Here is a 17,283-nt window from a genome sequence, read left to right on the forward strand (position 1 = left end):
CTTGCATGTAACATAACAAGTTCACAGGTCCGTGAGAACAGCATGTGGACACCTTTGGAGGGACAATTATTCCGCTTACCAGTCAAATAATAACTCCTTTGTCAAAGGCTTAATTCATATGATCAAAAGCTATGACTTTCAAAAGTATAGTTTTTGTTATTGATTTAACGAAGTCTACTTAGGAGTTCCAAAGCCAATGACTTGACTTAAAAAAACAATTTTTTTTAAATTTAACAATGTTTCTATCATCCTATAGGTGATACAGATTGGAAGCTATTACTGTTCATTGACCTGTGGGGATAACATAATGGATATTGGAAAGCTCGGTGGATGTTGGGAAGCTCATGAAGAAAAAAGAAACCCCTCAATTTTAGGTTCTCCAAATTTAATCTTGTTTCATGCCCATGGATCATACTACACTATCCGTGTTTGTAACCTGATTTAATTCACTTGAAAATGTAAAGCAGATATCTTTCTATGTCAATAAATCTTACTTTATTACATCATTTTAATTCCTGCAAAGTATTCCCCTATTTATCTAGCCGGCTTCCCATTGCTGCTGCTACTGGGTACCACTAGAATGCAAGGCCCGTTTCTGGCCCTCATAGTTCTGCATGCATAGTATAGCTGCAGCATCCTGCAGGTTCATGACCTGGGCAGTTAGGTGGTTATTCAAAGCGAAGTAGAGCAGGCGGCAGAGAAGTGCCAGCTCTGGATCCCAACCCTCATCCTGGGGTAAGGATGACTCTCAGGGAGCTGTTCTGACTCCAGGTGCTGATAGCAGAGGTTTTTCTGGCACCTGCAGCACTGCCCTGAGAAATGATTATTTAAGGGATGTGAGGGGTGAGGAGGTGGGGGAGGGGTAGAGTGGTCACAGTGACCTGGAGGTGCTTTGATCAAGTGACGGTGATTCGAGACTATGAATGGTGAGAGTGACATTGGTCAGGGGGCCAGAGGCAGCCATGGCAGGGGCCCATCCCTGGAAGACCTGGGCTACTTGGCAGGTGACAGGTAACCCAGGCACTGGACCAGGCTCTGTCACGCTTGCTTCCCTGGTGACTTTTTCCCTCTCTATCAAACAGAGCAGCCCTTCCCCTCAGTCTGCTCTCACGTTGCTGCGTCCCGAAAACCATCACATTCTTCTGCAGCTTTCAGCTCTGAGTCTTTGCCCACTTATTGTATATTCTTTTGGTCTTTTTGGTGGGGGAATCCAAGGATTTATTTAACCCAGCAATCAAACTGGTCATTTAAAATAATAGTACATCTTGTCCAAGTCTAAAAATAAATCCCCCTGCTATGGGAAGGCTAGCAAGGGGAAGTTGGGTAGAGCAGGCTGCAAACGTTTTATAGCCCAGTTACCCAGGGCTTGAGCCCACTTTTCTTTCATCCCTCCTTGTCCTGACGTGGGCGGGAGTCAGAGCACCTTCTGTCTGTCTTGATTATAGACTCAGCCTCCACCTTCCCCCCAAGCCCAACTGCCCTTCTCAGGACACAGGCTGCATTCACCATGCCTCGCCCTGCCCCAGCCCTTTGCAGATTTTATGAAAGGCGTTTTCACTTGGATTAAACAGGCACTGTGTTTGTGTGCGGCGTGTGTAAAGGAGAAAATGAATCACTTCGACTTCGGGCAAAAGGACTGGAGGTGTTGTGTTTGTCCTTTGCAATTACATAAACACACCAGAACCCATTAAAAAGAAAAAGAGATGTAGGGTGGGGAGGGGGAAAGCCGCGCTGAGGGCTTGGGATGATCTAACAAGTTTAGCACATTTCCCATACATTCGATCTCAGAAAGCGTCGTGTTCTGCCCGCTCACAACAGACTCCGAGGCCAAGGGAAAGTTTGAGGTTTTACATTTCTGTTTGTGGTACCGGAAAAGGCTTATGATCTGAGGGCTTGATTCAGTGAAATAACATCGCCTTCTACACATTTGCTTCGCAAGGAGGGCAGGAGTTGGAAGCGACCGTTTGGAGATGTTAGAGATTTGCTGGCAGAGGGAAAGGGATTTTTTTTCCTCCCTCCCTGCCGAGGAAAAACAGTTCTAACGAGGAGTTACTTTGTCATTTTAACTCCCATTCAAATACTCCCAGCCCTAGAAGCTGCCGTTGATCCCCGGCGACTTCTTGATCCAGACTCAGGAGGGACCGGTCACGGCTCTCCCTCATCCCTGGAGCCCCCGTCATGAGTTTGCAGAAGAGACTCTTCCCTCGAAGGGAGAACGGTGAGTGAGGCTGCTTCTCAGGGGCTTCACGGGGAGGTGGGGATGGAGGGTTTGACTTTTTTTTTTTGACACCCTCTCCGAGGCGTGGAAACCTAGGGAAGCATAATTTTGGTTATGCCGTGTGGTGTTGTGTGTGTGGTGTGTGTGTGTGTGTGTGTGTCTGTGTGTGTGCACGTGTGTGGTGCAGCGGGACACAGTCCCTCCCAGTCTGTCTGTGTTGTCCTCACAGAGGCTGGCTGAACGCTCACTAGGCTGCTTGGCGGAGGGATGAGAGGTGGGTGTATCACAGGACCCCCCAAGGGGGATGAGGGTGAGCCCTGGCCAGGGCAGCTGCTTTCTACCTGCCCATTCTTCCTCTGTGAGTGGTCCTGGCAACGCCCAGGGGTGGGGAATATCAATATCTAAATGCCCAAAGCTGTCAGGGTCCCCATGGCAGGGCTCCGCTTCTAGCAGGATGCAGAACAGAAGGGAGAGCTGCTCAGCACCTGGGGGAGACCGGGAAGCAGGTCTCTGGAGCAGGGGGCCCCCTGAGCCTCATGGATCTGAGCCCTGGGAGGGGCGCCAGGTACCCTGGCCAGACTCCCTGCCTTGCTGCAGGTACAGCCCCGTGGATCAGATCGTTTCTTATGACAACCTCCTTCTTTTGCTCCAGAAGCATAAACAAACAGGCATCAGGGAAAAGGATTTTAACCCCTCAGCCCAGCTTTTAAAGTCAACACTTGGCAAAACTTCAGCTCTGTCGTAACTTTGGCATAAGAGAATAAACACGTGGTTGTCTTTAAAAAGGAGAGTAAGGCAAGTCAAAGGCACATTCTGACTTTTTCTGCTCCAGGAAGAGATGGCAGAGATGACTAGAACCCTGGGATCCATTTGGTTAGGTTCTGTTAAAGAATTCTCTGAATTCTGAAGAAAGGCAGTGGAGCACAGGGGCCAAGAACCCGGGCTGTGGGGTCTGGCTACCGGGGACGGAATCTTGGCTCTGAGATGAACAGGCTAGTTGGTGTGGGGAAAGGTATTTAACCTCGCTATGGCTCAGTTTCCTCCTCTGCAAAACAGGGGTCATGAATTCTTACCACACAGGACTATAGAAGCAGTAAATGAGATGAAGCTGGTGAAATGGCCCGAGCAGCATCTGTGCGATACAGAGAACGTTTCTACCCTGAAAGCAGCTGCTCCCCTGTTCCCCTGTCATGACACAGGAACCCTCACAGAGCACCCAGCCCTTGGGGATGAAAGAAGGAGTTCTCGAGGGTCCCAAGTGGCCATGGCCTCCCTCTCTTGCAGAAGGTGGGCCAAGCTTCAGAGATAAAGTACAGGATGCATTTTCTTACACTGGGGAATCTTTGAGGACTGGACTTGACCTGGTATTTAGTAGGTGCTTGATGTTTGCCGAAACCATTTTATTCATTTTTATTTCCATGGGGTCCTGCCACTTCCTTTCCCTGGCTGCATCACCATCTTTGGTTGGGTTTCCCTGGTATGTGTAGGAAGTTCACTGGAGAGTGTCCCTGGGCACCTGGGAGGGATGAGGGAAGCAGAACTGGACCGAGGGAGGAGCTGGGCTGTGACGCTGCTCCAACACAAGCCTCAGCCAATGCAGCCGATCCCATGGGGCTTTGTACCCTTGCAATGACCCATCACTGCATGTGGGCTGCCCTGGGGAGAGGCCGCTGCCTTCAGCTGAGGGTAAGTCCTGGAGAGAGGCTCCGCTCTGAGCTGTCCCAGGCAGCCTGTGTGCCAGCTGTGGGAATGAGTACTCAGTCCTGGGGCAACAACCCACAGCATCACTCCTCGACGGTGATCAAGTCCCTTCTTTCCTCTGAGTTCAGCAGCTGGAAGGTTGGGGGTTCAATGCACGGACACCTGTTCAGTTACATTCTTACACACCATTGCGACCTTGGATAAGCCCCTTCCCGTATCCAGGACTCACTGTCGCTGTCTGTAAGGTGGATGGAAGGTGTTAAGGAGAGACGGTCTCTAAGAAACCTTCCAGCACTGCCTTTCCCCATGTGCAGATTCTGAGCATGTGACAAGGTGGTTGGTTGTACCCTCAGCAATAGTTGGGTCACGTGGTCTCCTCCACAGGTGCCTCCGTTCCTTCCGGCAGAAAATAGAATCAAGATACCTGGGGGCCCTTGTGAGTGCCCATGGCCAGCTGTCAGCAGGGAGGGGCCGGGCCTGTGAGATGCAGAGGGAGGGTCTGTGTAGGGCTGGAGGGCAGGGGGTGGGGTTTGAGGAGAATTCTGCTGTATGCTTCTCCCGCCTCACCCCTGCTCTTCTCCCCCAAACAAAGTAAAACCACATTGGACGCTGCCATCCATCTTTAATGGTAAAGAGCTATATAATGTTGCCTGGGACAGGCATGGATGTAGCTGGCTTTACTTTATTGCCTTTCCCACCCCACCACCAATTTTCTATTTATTTTTCAATCTACAAAGAGTGAAGTCACTATCTCAAACACTTGGAATTCATTCTCAACAGATTATTTATTTAGAGCAGCAGTCTGTGCTTCAGGCATCGTGCTGGGCTCTGATGATCTGATGGGAGACTTGAGATAAACAATCATACAGGCATCAATATAATGACAAGAGGGTTAGTTTTTTTTTTGGAGTATAGTTGCTTTACAATGTTGTGTTAGTTTCTGCTGTACAGCAAAATGAATCAGCCACACATATACATATATTCCCTCTTTTGTGGATTTCCTTCCCACTTAGGTCACCACAGAGCACTGAGTACAGTTCCCTGTGCTATACAGTCGGTTCTCATTAGTTATCTATTTTATACATAGCAGTGTATATATGTCAGTCCCAATCTCCCAATCCATCCCACCCCCACTTTCCCCCCTTGGTGTCCATACGTTTGTTCTCTACATCTGTGTCTCTATTTCTGCTTTGCAAATAAGTTCATCTGTACCATTTTTCTAGATTCCACACACATATGCGTTAATTTACAATATTTGTTTTTCTCTTTCTGACTGACTTCACTCTGTATGACAGACCAAAGAGGGTTAGTTGCTATGAGAGGCTCTAACCAGGGAACCGGCCTAATCTAGTGGTCAGGGCGGGCCTCTCTGAGGAGGTGCCCTTTGAGCTGTGTGCAGGTGTGTGGGAGTGAAGTCAGGTGCAGAGGTAGGGAAGCAAGCTCTAGGTAAAGAGGGCAACATGCCGAAGAATAAGGATGAGAAAAGAGAACTGTCTCAAGTCTTACGAGCTTAACTTTGTCACTGTGAGCTTTGTAAGCCTCCTTCCATCCAGTCTGTTTTCCTTGCAGAATCTTTTAAAAAATCATCCTGGTGACTTGTTAGCTCAGGGGAAAAGAGATTTTGCTGGTGAGGCCAGGTCTCAACAGCCCTCTCTCCGTGTGTCAGCCGGTTCTCTCTGTTCCCCACATCTGGTGGCCAACCCCCGAGGGTGCCTCCTGGAAATCTCTCTGCAAATACTAGCACCTCCCTCCACCTGGGCGCTTCCAGCGCCAGGCGCTGATTTAGGACCCTGATGGTCACTGACTCACTGCATCTTCCCCCCACAACCCTATGAGGCCAATGCCTTGTCTTTATCGTACAGGTGAGCAGAAATGAGGCCTGGGGAGCTTAGGCAAATGGTGAGTGGCAGGACTGAGATTTGAACCCAGGGCAGGTCTGTTTCATTCTAAAGCTTGAGTTCTTAGCATGTGGCTGAAAAATAACAATAGTGATCCTGAGGTACATACAGACTGATTCCCGTGCTGACGTCTCCACTTGGGGTTAGGGTTCTCCGTTCCTGCAAAGTTTTCAGAACCATCACCATTATGGCCCCCACATTATCGACTCTTTGGCTTGCTTTCAGTTGTATTTTTTCCAAAATCTTATTAAAAACGTTCAAACATACAGGAAGGTGGAAAGAACTGTAGTCAACAAGCACATACCCACTATCTAGCTTCGACAAGTAACACTTCATTTGCCTTCTCACATGACCATCCACCCCTCTATCCATCCACCCATGCATCCATCTTATTTTTTGAATCCATTTCCAAATAAGTTTCAGGCACCACTGCACTTCACTTCTAAACAGTTCAGCAAGTATATAATTAAATCAAGTTCAGGATTTGACTACTCTTCTTTTAGGTAAAATTTACACACAGTGAAATGTACATATCTTATGTGTACCATTCGATTAATTTTGACAAACAGATACACCTGCGTAAGACCAACTCTTAGCATGGTGGGAACATTATTCTCACCCCAGAAAGCTCTTCCATGCCCTTTCTCAGTTGCTTTCAGTTTTTCCTGGTAATATATAACATGTCACTAGATTTAAGGGCCTGGTTTAATAAAGTACAGAAGCTGCTTTGTCCTGCCTTGGCCTTGCGGGCAGAACCCTTGGTGGCAAAGACCCCCAACTCTGCTGGGGAGGCCTCACAATGGGTTCAAGTGCAGATTTTGGCTGGGGTTTTGGGAGAAGGGACCAGCACCAAGGAGAAGGTTTTGGGGGGCTGAGGGGAAGCAGATATAGTTAGTGGTGCAGACTGGGCATGGGCTTAGGTTGGGGCTCCGGGGTCTGTCAGTGGGTTTAGGCACAGGCCAGGATGGAGGAGATGGAGCAGGTGCCCTTTCATGGGAACTGGACCCTTGGGTGGCGGGGAGAGCCATGGCAAGGCTCTGTATATACTCGTGTGTCCTAGGGCCTCACGGGGGGTCCCCACGGGGTCAGGGTGATAGGGACCAAGCTGTTTTCACTGGGGCTGCCGTATATTTCCTGATGCAGTCCAGACGGGTCCAGGAATTGGAACCAGTACGTGCATCTGTCACTGGGAAAATGGACATAGAAGCAACCAAAATGGGTACCGTGCAGTGTAGGACGGATACGTTTCGAGTGTCTGAACAGCTGTGATGGAATGAGATGGAAATGGAGAGGGTCCAGACGCAGGGACTTCTGGCTCCTGCACCCTGCATTCTGTCCTTCCCACTGTGGATGGCGTCTGGGGCATCGCGGGCGGAGTGCTGTTGAAGGAAGGCAGCGCTGATACTTGTGGAAACACCACCGCACGTCAGGCAGTGACAGCATTCTTATTTAAGTCTTATAATCACACATGTTACAAAGGAGACATCTGCAGCTCAGAAGGGGGCATGGCTTACCCCAGGTCACACAGCCAGTCAGCGGCAGCCTCGTGGTAAGAGCTCAGGCCTCTGGACTCCTGGACCAGTGCTCTTCCCGCACATACCCTGCGGTGGTGCGCATATGCATACCTGGGCATGCAGTCAGTTATATCCATCTGTCTCTACGTCTATACTATATCTGCGGCTATGCATCTGACCACAAAGATCCCTCTCTCCCTCCTTCCTCCTGCCTTTTTGCCCTGTTTCTTTTCTTCTTCTCATCTCTTCTTCTAACAGGTATTTAACATCCACTTTGTGCCAGGGACTGTGTAGGGTGAGAGAGAGAGAGAGAGAGAGAGAGAGAGAGAGAGAGAGGAGACACAGTCCCTGGCATCAAGGATCTCACAGTTACCGGGTAAGACCCAGATGAGAGAGCTTTGAGTGTACAGAAGGGCAGCTCCTTTTTCCATTCATCTGTTGATGGCCATTTAGGTTGCTTCCATGTCCTGGCTATATTTGGTACATATATACAATGGAGTATTACTCAGCCATAAAAAGGAACGAAATTGGGTCATTTGTAGAGATGTAAATGGACCTAGAGAGTGTCATACAGAGTGAAGTAAGTCAGAAAGAGAAAAACAAATATCGTATATTAATGCATATATGTGGAATCTAGAAAAATGGTACAGATGATCTTATTTGCAAAGCAGAAATAGAGACGTAGAGAACAAACACATGGATACCAAGGGGGAACGTCGGGTGTGGGAGGAATTGGGAGATTGGGATCGACACATATACACTCTTGATACCATGTATAAAATAGATAACTAATGAAGACCTACTGCATAGCACCGGGAACTCTACTCCATGCACCGTGGTGACCTAAATGGGAAGGAAATCAAAAAAGAGGGGATATGTGTATACGTATAGCTGATTCACTTTGCTGTACAGCAGAAACTAACACAACATTGTAAAGCAACTCTACCTCAATAAAAATTAATTAAAAAAAAAAAGAAATTGCATTCTCCTCTCCACCAACCCCGCCCCCCCCGAAAAAAGAAGGGCAGCTCCTGATTCCATCAGTGAGTTGGGAGGGAGGTGTCAGGGAAGACTTCCTGGAGGAGATGACTCTGAGCCAAACCTTGAAAAACACAGGAGAGCTGGCCGGGAAGCAGGGGCTCTGGGGGTTAGAAAGCGCAGTGTGTGCCGAGGCGCGGAGGTGGGAGAAGGCACGAAGAGTCTGGAGGAACTTCAAGCCCAGGGAGACAGACGAGTCTGCGACCTCGGGCAGGGACTGAACATTTTTACTTATTGAGTCAGTCATGTCACGACAATAACAAATGAAGAAAAGAAAGCAGGGATTTCTTCAAATTTAAAAATGTTGCTTTCTGATGCAAGGCAGGAAGCGGCGTTCCTCAGATAACTGTGTGGGCAGAAGGAGTGCAGGAGGGGTACTGGCAGCGCCCCGGCTGGCCAGGCTTGTTCCACCTCGGCTCGCCCCTTGTCCTGTGTGAACACGCTCTGGAGGGGGCCGGGCCCCCTGGCTGGGGGAGCTCCCGCATCCTGTAAGAGCCAGAAAAGACGGGGCGCTTGACTGTCTCTACACCCTTGGACCGAACACACGGTTCCTGCCAAAATCTTACTGAGTGGAAACATCCCCAGCGCCCTCTCCTCCCCCTGGGCGTGTCATTCATTAATACCTGGCCTTTTCTTGTGGCCTGGTGGAGGGGAAGCATGCTGTGCAAACCATCCTGATCCTGGCCTTGAAAAAGCACCGCCCAGACACCAATCCTTCCCTCCTGCTTTGGTGTTTAACCCTTTCTCAACCTCCCACCCATGTGACTGCACTGCCGGGGATGGGTAGGGATTTCCAGGTTGCCCAACTTGGCATGGTTTATTCATTCAACGTTTATTCCAAGGGCCAGGATTGCCTGGACTTTGTTGTCAGATAATCTTGGGTTCAAAGGCTGGCTCCGTGCCTTGGGAAAGCCGTTTTACCGGCCCGTGCTTCCTCTTTCTCCCTTCCTCGTCTGGAAAATAGGGATAAGGAATGGCACCAACCCTACGATTAGAGCTGGGAGATAGATGCTGTGTTGTCAGTACTTAGTGCAGAGTCTGGCTCACAGCAAGTGCTGCACAAATGACAGTTGGTACTATTATTATTATTATTATTATTACTCTTTTTGTCCGCACCACGCAGCATGAGGGATTTTAGTTCCCCAACCAGAGATCGAACCTGTGTCCCCTGCAGTGGAAGCTCAGAGTCTCACCAGTGGACTGCCAGGGAAGTCCCAGTTGTTACTATTATTCATCAGTCAAAGTTCTGTATCTCCAAGTGTTTTTCTTCATCCCACAGCTATGAATTAAACCACGTGACTCCGCTTGTCCAATCCAAAGGGTTATTGGTGCTCTCAGAAATAAACTCTTTTCCCTTGCAGAGAACATTCTCACTCTGTCCCCATCAGTGACGTTGAGGAACTAGGAGAGAGGGTGTGAATATGTTTTTTAAGTTCCATCTAAATCTGAGCCTAATCACATAAATTAGATGAAGAAAATGTCTGCCAGAGCTCTCTGTAAATGCTAAAATACAAACGAGTGTAGAAGCTCATTACATGGCATTAGTCATTTATTTATTCATTCGGTTTGGGGTTGATTCATTCAGTAAGTGTTTACTGAGCCCTTCTGGAACATGCATGTCCTAGAGCTGGAGACCCTGCAGTGAGCAAAGCTGGTGAATTCCTGTTTGGGGTGCTTGACTGTAGATGGGGCACAGAGGTACAGACTAGAGACCGAATAGACTGCAAGACACCTTCAGATGGTGACAAGTTCTATGAAGAAAAGGAAACGTGATGGGGAGTAGCTGAGGCCTAGTGTAGACTGGGTGGAGAGGAAAGGCCACGTTTAGGATATCAAGGCAGGAAGGAGACAGCCATAGGAAGATCTGGAAGTGGGAAGTTCCTGGAAGAGGAAACAGCTTGGACAAAAGCCTTAGAGGGACATGGGCTTGGCTTGTTCAGGAAAGGGAAGACTAAGAGGGGCAAAATCATGTAAGTCTTTCCGGACACGGTAAAGAATTTGGACTTTATTTTGAAAAAGCAGTGCAAAACCTTGGGGAGGAGTAGTGGGCGGGGTCCAGGGCTTTTAAGGGCAGTGACACACTGCTCTGCATGCCACCATAATGGTAGATACATGATGTGATGCATTTGTCAAAGCCCATAGAATATGTAACCCAGAGAGCGAACCCTGATGTAACCTGTGGAATTTAATCACAATGTCGCAGTATTGATTTATCAATTGTAAGAATGTGCCACATTAATGCAGGATGTTAATAATAGGAGAGACCGTGAGTGGAGCCTACGGGAACACTCTGTACTTTCTGGGCAATTTTTCTGTAAACTTAACACTGCTCTAAAAAAAATAAATCCTTTTTTTTTTTAATAAAAAAAAAATTGTTTCAAAAAGCAGTGCAAAGTCCTAGGAGGGTTTTATGTAGGTGAGGGCCATGATCCATTTTATATTTTCAAAAAACCTACCTGGTTATTGTGTGGAAGTGGATTATGGAGGCCCAGTGAGGAAGGTGGGTGTGGTAACCGGGCAACAGGGAATGGTGGTCATGTTAGGACGGTGGCAGTGAAGATGGAGAGAAGAGGATGGATTTGGGATATCTTCTGGTAGGGCCAATGGGAATTGCTGATATATCGGATGTGATGTGAGAAGAGAGAAGGAGGAGAGAGAAGGGGCAAATCGCGAGAGAATCAGAGAGAAGGAGGAATCCAGATCGGAGGGCTTATCCTGGCAGGCACTTTCCTGAAAGCTTCACAGTTATTACCACATTTAGTCTTAACAGCAACCCTGTGAGGTAGGTCCTAGCGCAATAACCGTCCAATGGATGGGTAAGCCAGTCCACAGAGAGGCGCCCCTTCTTGCCCATAATTATGCACCTGGCCAGGGACAGACGTGAGACATGAATCCAGGGATTCTGGCTTCAGAGCCTGTGTTCCTAACTCCTTGATACGGTTTTGTTTTGTTCTGTTTGTTTGTTTGTTTTTTTCGCTTGTGCAAATGAGTGGGTGATGATGGCGACTACCAAAGTATTTTAGATTTTATTGGGGGAAATCAAGAGTCCTGTTTGATGGCATAAATTCTGAAATACCTGTTAAACTGTCAGAGGACATGTTAAGCAGATGGTAGGAAAAAAAAGAGTTTAGAACCCAGAGGAAAGTCCAAGGCTGGGATGGGAATTTGGGAGTTGTTGGCACATGGGCTGCTCATACAGGCCCATGGGACTGGCTGCCATGGCTTGTTAGAATCGTATAGCGTATTAGTGATGAAATATTACCTTGAAAGGATACAAGCCCAGAATGGACACAGTGAGAGACAGGAAGCCCAGAGGAAGAGCAACATGGCCTGTAAGGAAGTCATCTAGACTTGTCATATAAAGCAGAACCTTTGGTTTGAATCTGCATGTAATGTAGGGTGGCGGGAAGAAAGGAAGGGCTCTGGAGGAGCAGTCAGGAGACCAGCAGTTCCTGACTGCCTGACCTTGGCCGTGGCCATGCAACTTCCCTGGGCCTCAGTGTCTGCGTCCATAAACGAGGATGGATGGCGAAACGGTAAAGTCCTGCCCTCAACCTTGTGTGATGTAAGTTGAAAGTGCTAAATAGGTCGAGGATATATTATCATTACAGTATGGTGTTCCATTTCTAGTTGGAACTGTTCAATTATATTCTGCATCATGACAGTACAGTTCTCCTGACCTAAAGTTCACAGCATAAGGAATCCCTGAGGATTTTCAAAGAATACTAGATGCCCCTGCTCAGAACTCTGAGCAGGCCGGTCAGTTTGTTGGATTCTTGTTCCCATTTTATGCAGGAGGAAAATGAGGCTCAGAAAGGTAACGGGACCTGCCTCAGCTGGCAGAGCTGGCTTGTGCAGAAGCTGGGGTCTCAACCCTGCTCTGACTCCAATCCCTGCCCTCTTTACCTTGCTGCTATTTGATCAGAATAGATGACCCCGTTGTGGTGTTTTAAAAAGAAAACACTTTTCCTTTTGCCTTCTGACTATTCTGACTTGCTACAGCAAACATGTATTACTTTTGTACTTGGAAAAAAAAAGGGGGGAAAAAGTATCAGAAGAAAATATGAACATACTTAAAAAAAAATGAAAACATCACCGTATAAATAGAACTCTTGTTATAATCCCAGAATATGTTGGCTCTCCAGGGGAACACGATGCAGGAAAGGTCTCCTGATCACATGGCACTAATCCAATCCTGATGGGACATGAAGAAGTGTCTTGGCACTTTATGCCATGATTTCCAACACGCTCTATGTATTCTTGTTTAGGTCATTGGTTATGAAACTTTAGCAAGCCTCAGAATCCCTTGTTAAAAAGATTTCTGGGCTCCATGAGCTGGAAGGACCAACACAGTGAGTGGCCTTTCCCCTGGAATGTCCACTTCCTCCCAGACCTCGCAGGCAGCTTGGCCTGTGGCTACGTCCAGGGGCTGTGAGGCTGCTCTCCCACCAGCTGCTGTGCGCCCCAGAAAGGCAAGCCGCTTGCCCTAGTCGCTCCACCTCTAAAATGGGTATAAAAATAGCACCTACTTCATGGAGTTGGTGAGAGGATAAAACCAAATAAAGCGCTCATCAGAGTGTCTAGTACACAAAAAGTTATCTGCATATGCTAGCCCTTCTTTATATAATTGAGAATGGAGACGCGTGCGCGTGTGTGTGTGCACGCGTGTGTGCAGGTACGTGGGGAGATCACATGGAGGTGAAGTTTGATTGATTTTCATGCAAAGGCAAAACAGATAATGCTGCAAAGAGCACATGGCTATTTCTTTTTTATGTTTTTACTGTTTGATAATTTATGAAACATTTTTAGATACTTTATTACATTTTTGCAATATGTTGCTATGTTACTACATTTTTACAATATCTGTGTTGAAAACAACATTAATGAAGAAATCCATGGATAATCGAAATTATTTTGATAGAAACTTGAACCATTTCCCTAAAGAAGTAGATATAAGAATAATTATCAGGGAGTGATGTTTTAATTCATTTAAAGCACACATTGAGCTGTGACAGATGCATGAAGGTGCCAAGGTGAGGGAGACATCTGCCCAAACCCTCAATCTCCTTGGTGTCTTGTATTCCAAAAAAACAAAACAAAAACATGTGGTTACTTCTAGCAGCAAGAATTTGCAGAGCTGTTCGCAGGGGCTCCCTCTCCTGTTGTCTCCTTCCCTCTAACACTCTGCGGTGGGAGTTTTTTAATTTTTTTTTATTTTTTACTTTTTTATTTTTTTGGCTGCATTGGGTCTCCGTTGCTGCGCACGGGCTTCCTCTAGTTGTGGTTAGTTGGGACTACTCTTTGTTGCAGTGCACGGGCTTCTCATTGCGGTGTTTTCTCTTGTTGTGGAGCACGGGCTCTAGGTGCTTGGGCTCAGTAGCTGCGGCATGCGGGCTCTAGAGTGCAGGCTCAGTAGTTGTGTCTCACAGGCTTAGTTGCTCCATGGCATGTGGGATCTTTCTGGACCAGGGATCGAACCCATGTCCCCTGCATTGGCAGGAAGATCCTTAACCACTGTGCCACCAGGAAAGTCCCGCGGTGGGAGTTTTTAATTCCATTTGGCAGATGAGTAAACCAAAGCTGAGACGTGACAAGATCCCATAGTAGGACCTTGACCGAGCTTGGCATGTAGCTCGGGAGGTCCCCATTTCTCACCCAGGTGGGGCTCTCCCAGCTGCATCTTCACCCCTTTCTTCAGGCACAAAATGAGCTCGCCTATGGAGACTGTCAGGGCACAGAGGGAAGACTCCTTTTTCTGGAAGAGGTCCTGGAGGGCACTGATATGATACAGTCTACACCATGAGGGAAACCACCCTGCGTCCGTAAAGGTCTGGGCAGGAATGAATTCACCTTCTGAGAGTGAGCAAGCATGTATCATCTGAAAATGGAGAGGCAGGGGGCTTCCCTGGTGGTCCAGTGGTTAAGACTTTGCCTTCCAATGCAGGGGGTGTGGGTTCGATCCCTAGTCAGGGAACTGGGATCCCACATGCCTCAGGGACAAAAAAACAAAACATAAAACAGAAGCAATATTGTAACAAATTCAATAAAGACTTTAAAAAAAATGGAGAGTAACATTCCATTGTATATGTGGCACATATATACACTGGAATATTACTCAGCCATAAAAAGAAACAAAATTGAGTTATTTGTAGTGAGGTGGATGGACCTAGAGTCTGTCATACAGAGTGAAGTAAGACAGAAAGAGAAAAACAAATACCGTATGCTAAAACATATATATGGAATCTAAAAAACAAAAAAAAAGGTCATGAAGAACCTAGGGGCAAGACGAGAATAAAGACGCAGACCTACTAGAGAATGGACTTGAGGACACAGGGAGGGGGAAGGGTAAGCTGGGACAAAGTGAGAGAGTGGCATGGACATATGTACACTACCAAACGTAAAATAGATAGCTAGTGGGAAGCAGCCGCATAGCACAGGGAGATCAGCTCGGTGCTTTGTGACCACCTAGAGGGGTGGGATAGGGAGGGTGGGAGGGAGACGCAAGAGGGAGGAGATGTGGGGACATATGTATAGGTATAACTGATTCACTTTGTTATAAAGCAGAAACTAACACACCACTGTAAAACAATTATACTCCAATAAAGATGTTAAAAAAAAATGGAGATGCAGGAACTGGATTCAGGTATAGGTGACAAGGTATAGAAGGGAGGCTGTGGGATCTGGGAAGGGCAAGGCTGGCCTCCTCACACCTGGGCTACCAGATCGCCCCTCAGCCTTTCTGTCAGTGAAACAGCCTGGGCAGTTGATCCCCAGGCCCCAGCCTTGACTACACTGCGGCTGTGAGCAGAGCAGGCAACACTGACCGAGGCCCAGGCTTCCTGCACTTTAGAAGTTACTCCACTGCGCCCCAGACCCAGCCCTGCCGTGTGGAACTGCCCCCCACACCCACTGACAAAGGCAGCTTTATCCCCAAAGTGCCTCCCTTGTGACCATGGGCCTTGTTCCCACAGAGTGGCTGGATCTCCAAAGCCTTGCATGGAATTCCCGGGGCTTCCTACGAGTTGCACCTACACCCTCATTAAAGCCCCCAGTCAGCCCTGAAACATTTGGTGGTGAGCAGAGGAAAGCATTCCATCTGTTAGAAGAGAGGGCCACACAGAAGTCCCAGCCCGGCACGTACAAACAGCTCACAGAGACCGTGCTTAGGAGAGATGTGTGGGATGGTCATTAAGAGGCAGATGGGTTAAATGTCACCCTTAGATCAGGCTCTCCAAGGGGACATGCGGGGGAAAAGCACTCTGGTCATGCAATGAGAATCCGGATAGGACACACAGAGTGCCTTGTCCCTTTGTGCTGTGGTTCTCCACACACTCTACGTAAGTGAAGTCCTGGTTCTCAGACTTGAGCAGGCACCAGATGATTCTGGAGGGCTTGCAAAAGCAGAGTGCCAGGCCCCACCCACAGAGTTTCTGATTCCGCAGGACTAGGTGCAGCCTGAGAATTTGCATTTCTAGCAGAAGTTTCTATGGGCTCAAACTTGTTACATAACTTATTTTTTCCAGTGTTTTCCTGGAGGCGTCCCTTTTGATGCCCACAACTGGCTTGGGGACCAGACTGGCTCCTGAGAGCCAGTTTCTTATTTTAAGGACAGCCTGGCATAGAGAGGCAGCGTGATGCCATGAAAAGAGCCTGGGCTTTGGAGTTGGGTGGATCTTGATTAGACTCCCGACGTGATACCTTGCTAGCTAGGTGACCTCTGGGAAGGCGCTGGATTTTGCTGAACCAGTAGTGAGCTATGACCCAGGGTCACCAGGTCTGGCACATAGTAGGTGCTCAGTGAATCTCTGTGCAGTGACCTTTTCACCTGTAAAATGAGTATGGTAATATTTACAAGATCGACGGCGAGATAGTGTGAGCTGACGTCATGCCAGGCCCTTTGGAGGCGCTGAGTAGTGTTCGTTACCTTCCTGCCCTCCCAGCCACTTCCAGGTTATCCAAGGACGGCAGGGGTCAGCTGGGACCCCAACGAGGAGCCTTGCTGGGCTCTGGGGCTCTGGGCAGCGCTGGCCTCCTGGGTGTCCTCTGCCAGCCCAGCAGATGGTGGACTTTGTTCTGAGCCGAGCTTCCCAGCGCTGGCAGCCCGGCATTTTTGCACCAAGCGTCTTCACACAGAGAAGTCAGATGGCTCAGGTCGGGAGTCTCCAAGTGAGCCGGTGCCAGGTTGGACACATTTGCCCTGAGTCACCTGTCCAGAGCAGGTTGTGAGCGCGTTGTCTGACTCACAGCATCCCAGCCATCAGCGCCTGAGATCTGATTTGAGACCAGCCTCTGAGTGAGAAAGGAGCATCCATTTCTCATTCTTTGCCGGCTCTGACCCAGGCCCGGGCCCTGGCTTTCCCGGGATAAATGGTTCCGTGGTCCTGGCTGGGCAGTTGGAGAGCAAAGCCAAGGAGGGGGCAGCCCCAGGGACTGTGAGCAGAGAGGTAGGTGGGCCCGGGTGAGAGAAGGTCCCTCAGGCAGCGGTTCTGACCAGGTGGCAGTTAACGGGCGCAGGAGGCTGGCTTCTCTGACCTGCATGGGGACCGGGCTCCGTTGCTGGAACTTGGGTTCCTGTCTGGAGGCTGTGCTGGGCTGGGCAGGAGGGGAAGCGGTCACTGGGGTGGGAATCGGGTGCCACCTTTGGTTGCAGAAGGAGGGGGGGAAGGAAGCCGTTCGGGAGGTTGGCGTGGGGAGAGGGCTGTCACTTGTCCTCGCTTTGTAGCCCTGGGAGCTTCTGGTTCTAGGATTTCCGCCTGAACAGCCAAGGCCTCGTCCTTGGGACTGGGGATATGGAAGGCGGCGGAAGGAAGGATGGAGAGGAGGGGGCGGAGGCGCCAGAGGAGGCCTCCCCCGCTGCTCGCCAGGCTTCCCCTCTCCCAGGCGGGCACGGCGCGTGGGCAGCTCTGCCACTGGC

General features: G+C 48.8%; 1 protein-coding gene across 4 annotated transcripts in view; it reads left to right on the top strand.

Moving 5' to 3' along the window:
• Positions 1–1,839: 1,839 nt before the first annotated feature.
• Positions 1,840–17,283, top strand: part of IL16 (interleukin 16) — a 104,952-nt gene continuing 89,508 nt past the window's right edge. The window contains exon 1 of one of the 4 annotated variants that reach the window (XM_036843264.1): positions 1,840–2,218. In XM_036843264.1, coding sequence (XP_036699159.1) covers positions 2,179–2,218 — 40 coding nt within the window. In that variant the 5' untranslated portion in view covers positions 1,840–2,178. Of the gene's footprint in view, positions 2,219–16,708; positions 16,814–17,283 lie in introns of those variants that run through there. The other 3 variants (XM_036843266.1, XM_036843268.1, XM_036843269.1) reach the window with 3 other exon arrangements.

This window comes from Balaenoptera musculus, chromosome 2, assembly GCF_009873245.2.
Source record: "Balaenoptera musculus isolate JJ_BM4_2016_0621 chromosome 2, mBalMus1.pri.v3, whole genome shotgun sequence".
Classification (NCBI taxonomy): Eukaryota; Metazoa; Chordata; class Mammalia; order Artiodactyla; family Balaenopteridae; genus Balaenoptera; species Balaenoptera musculus.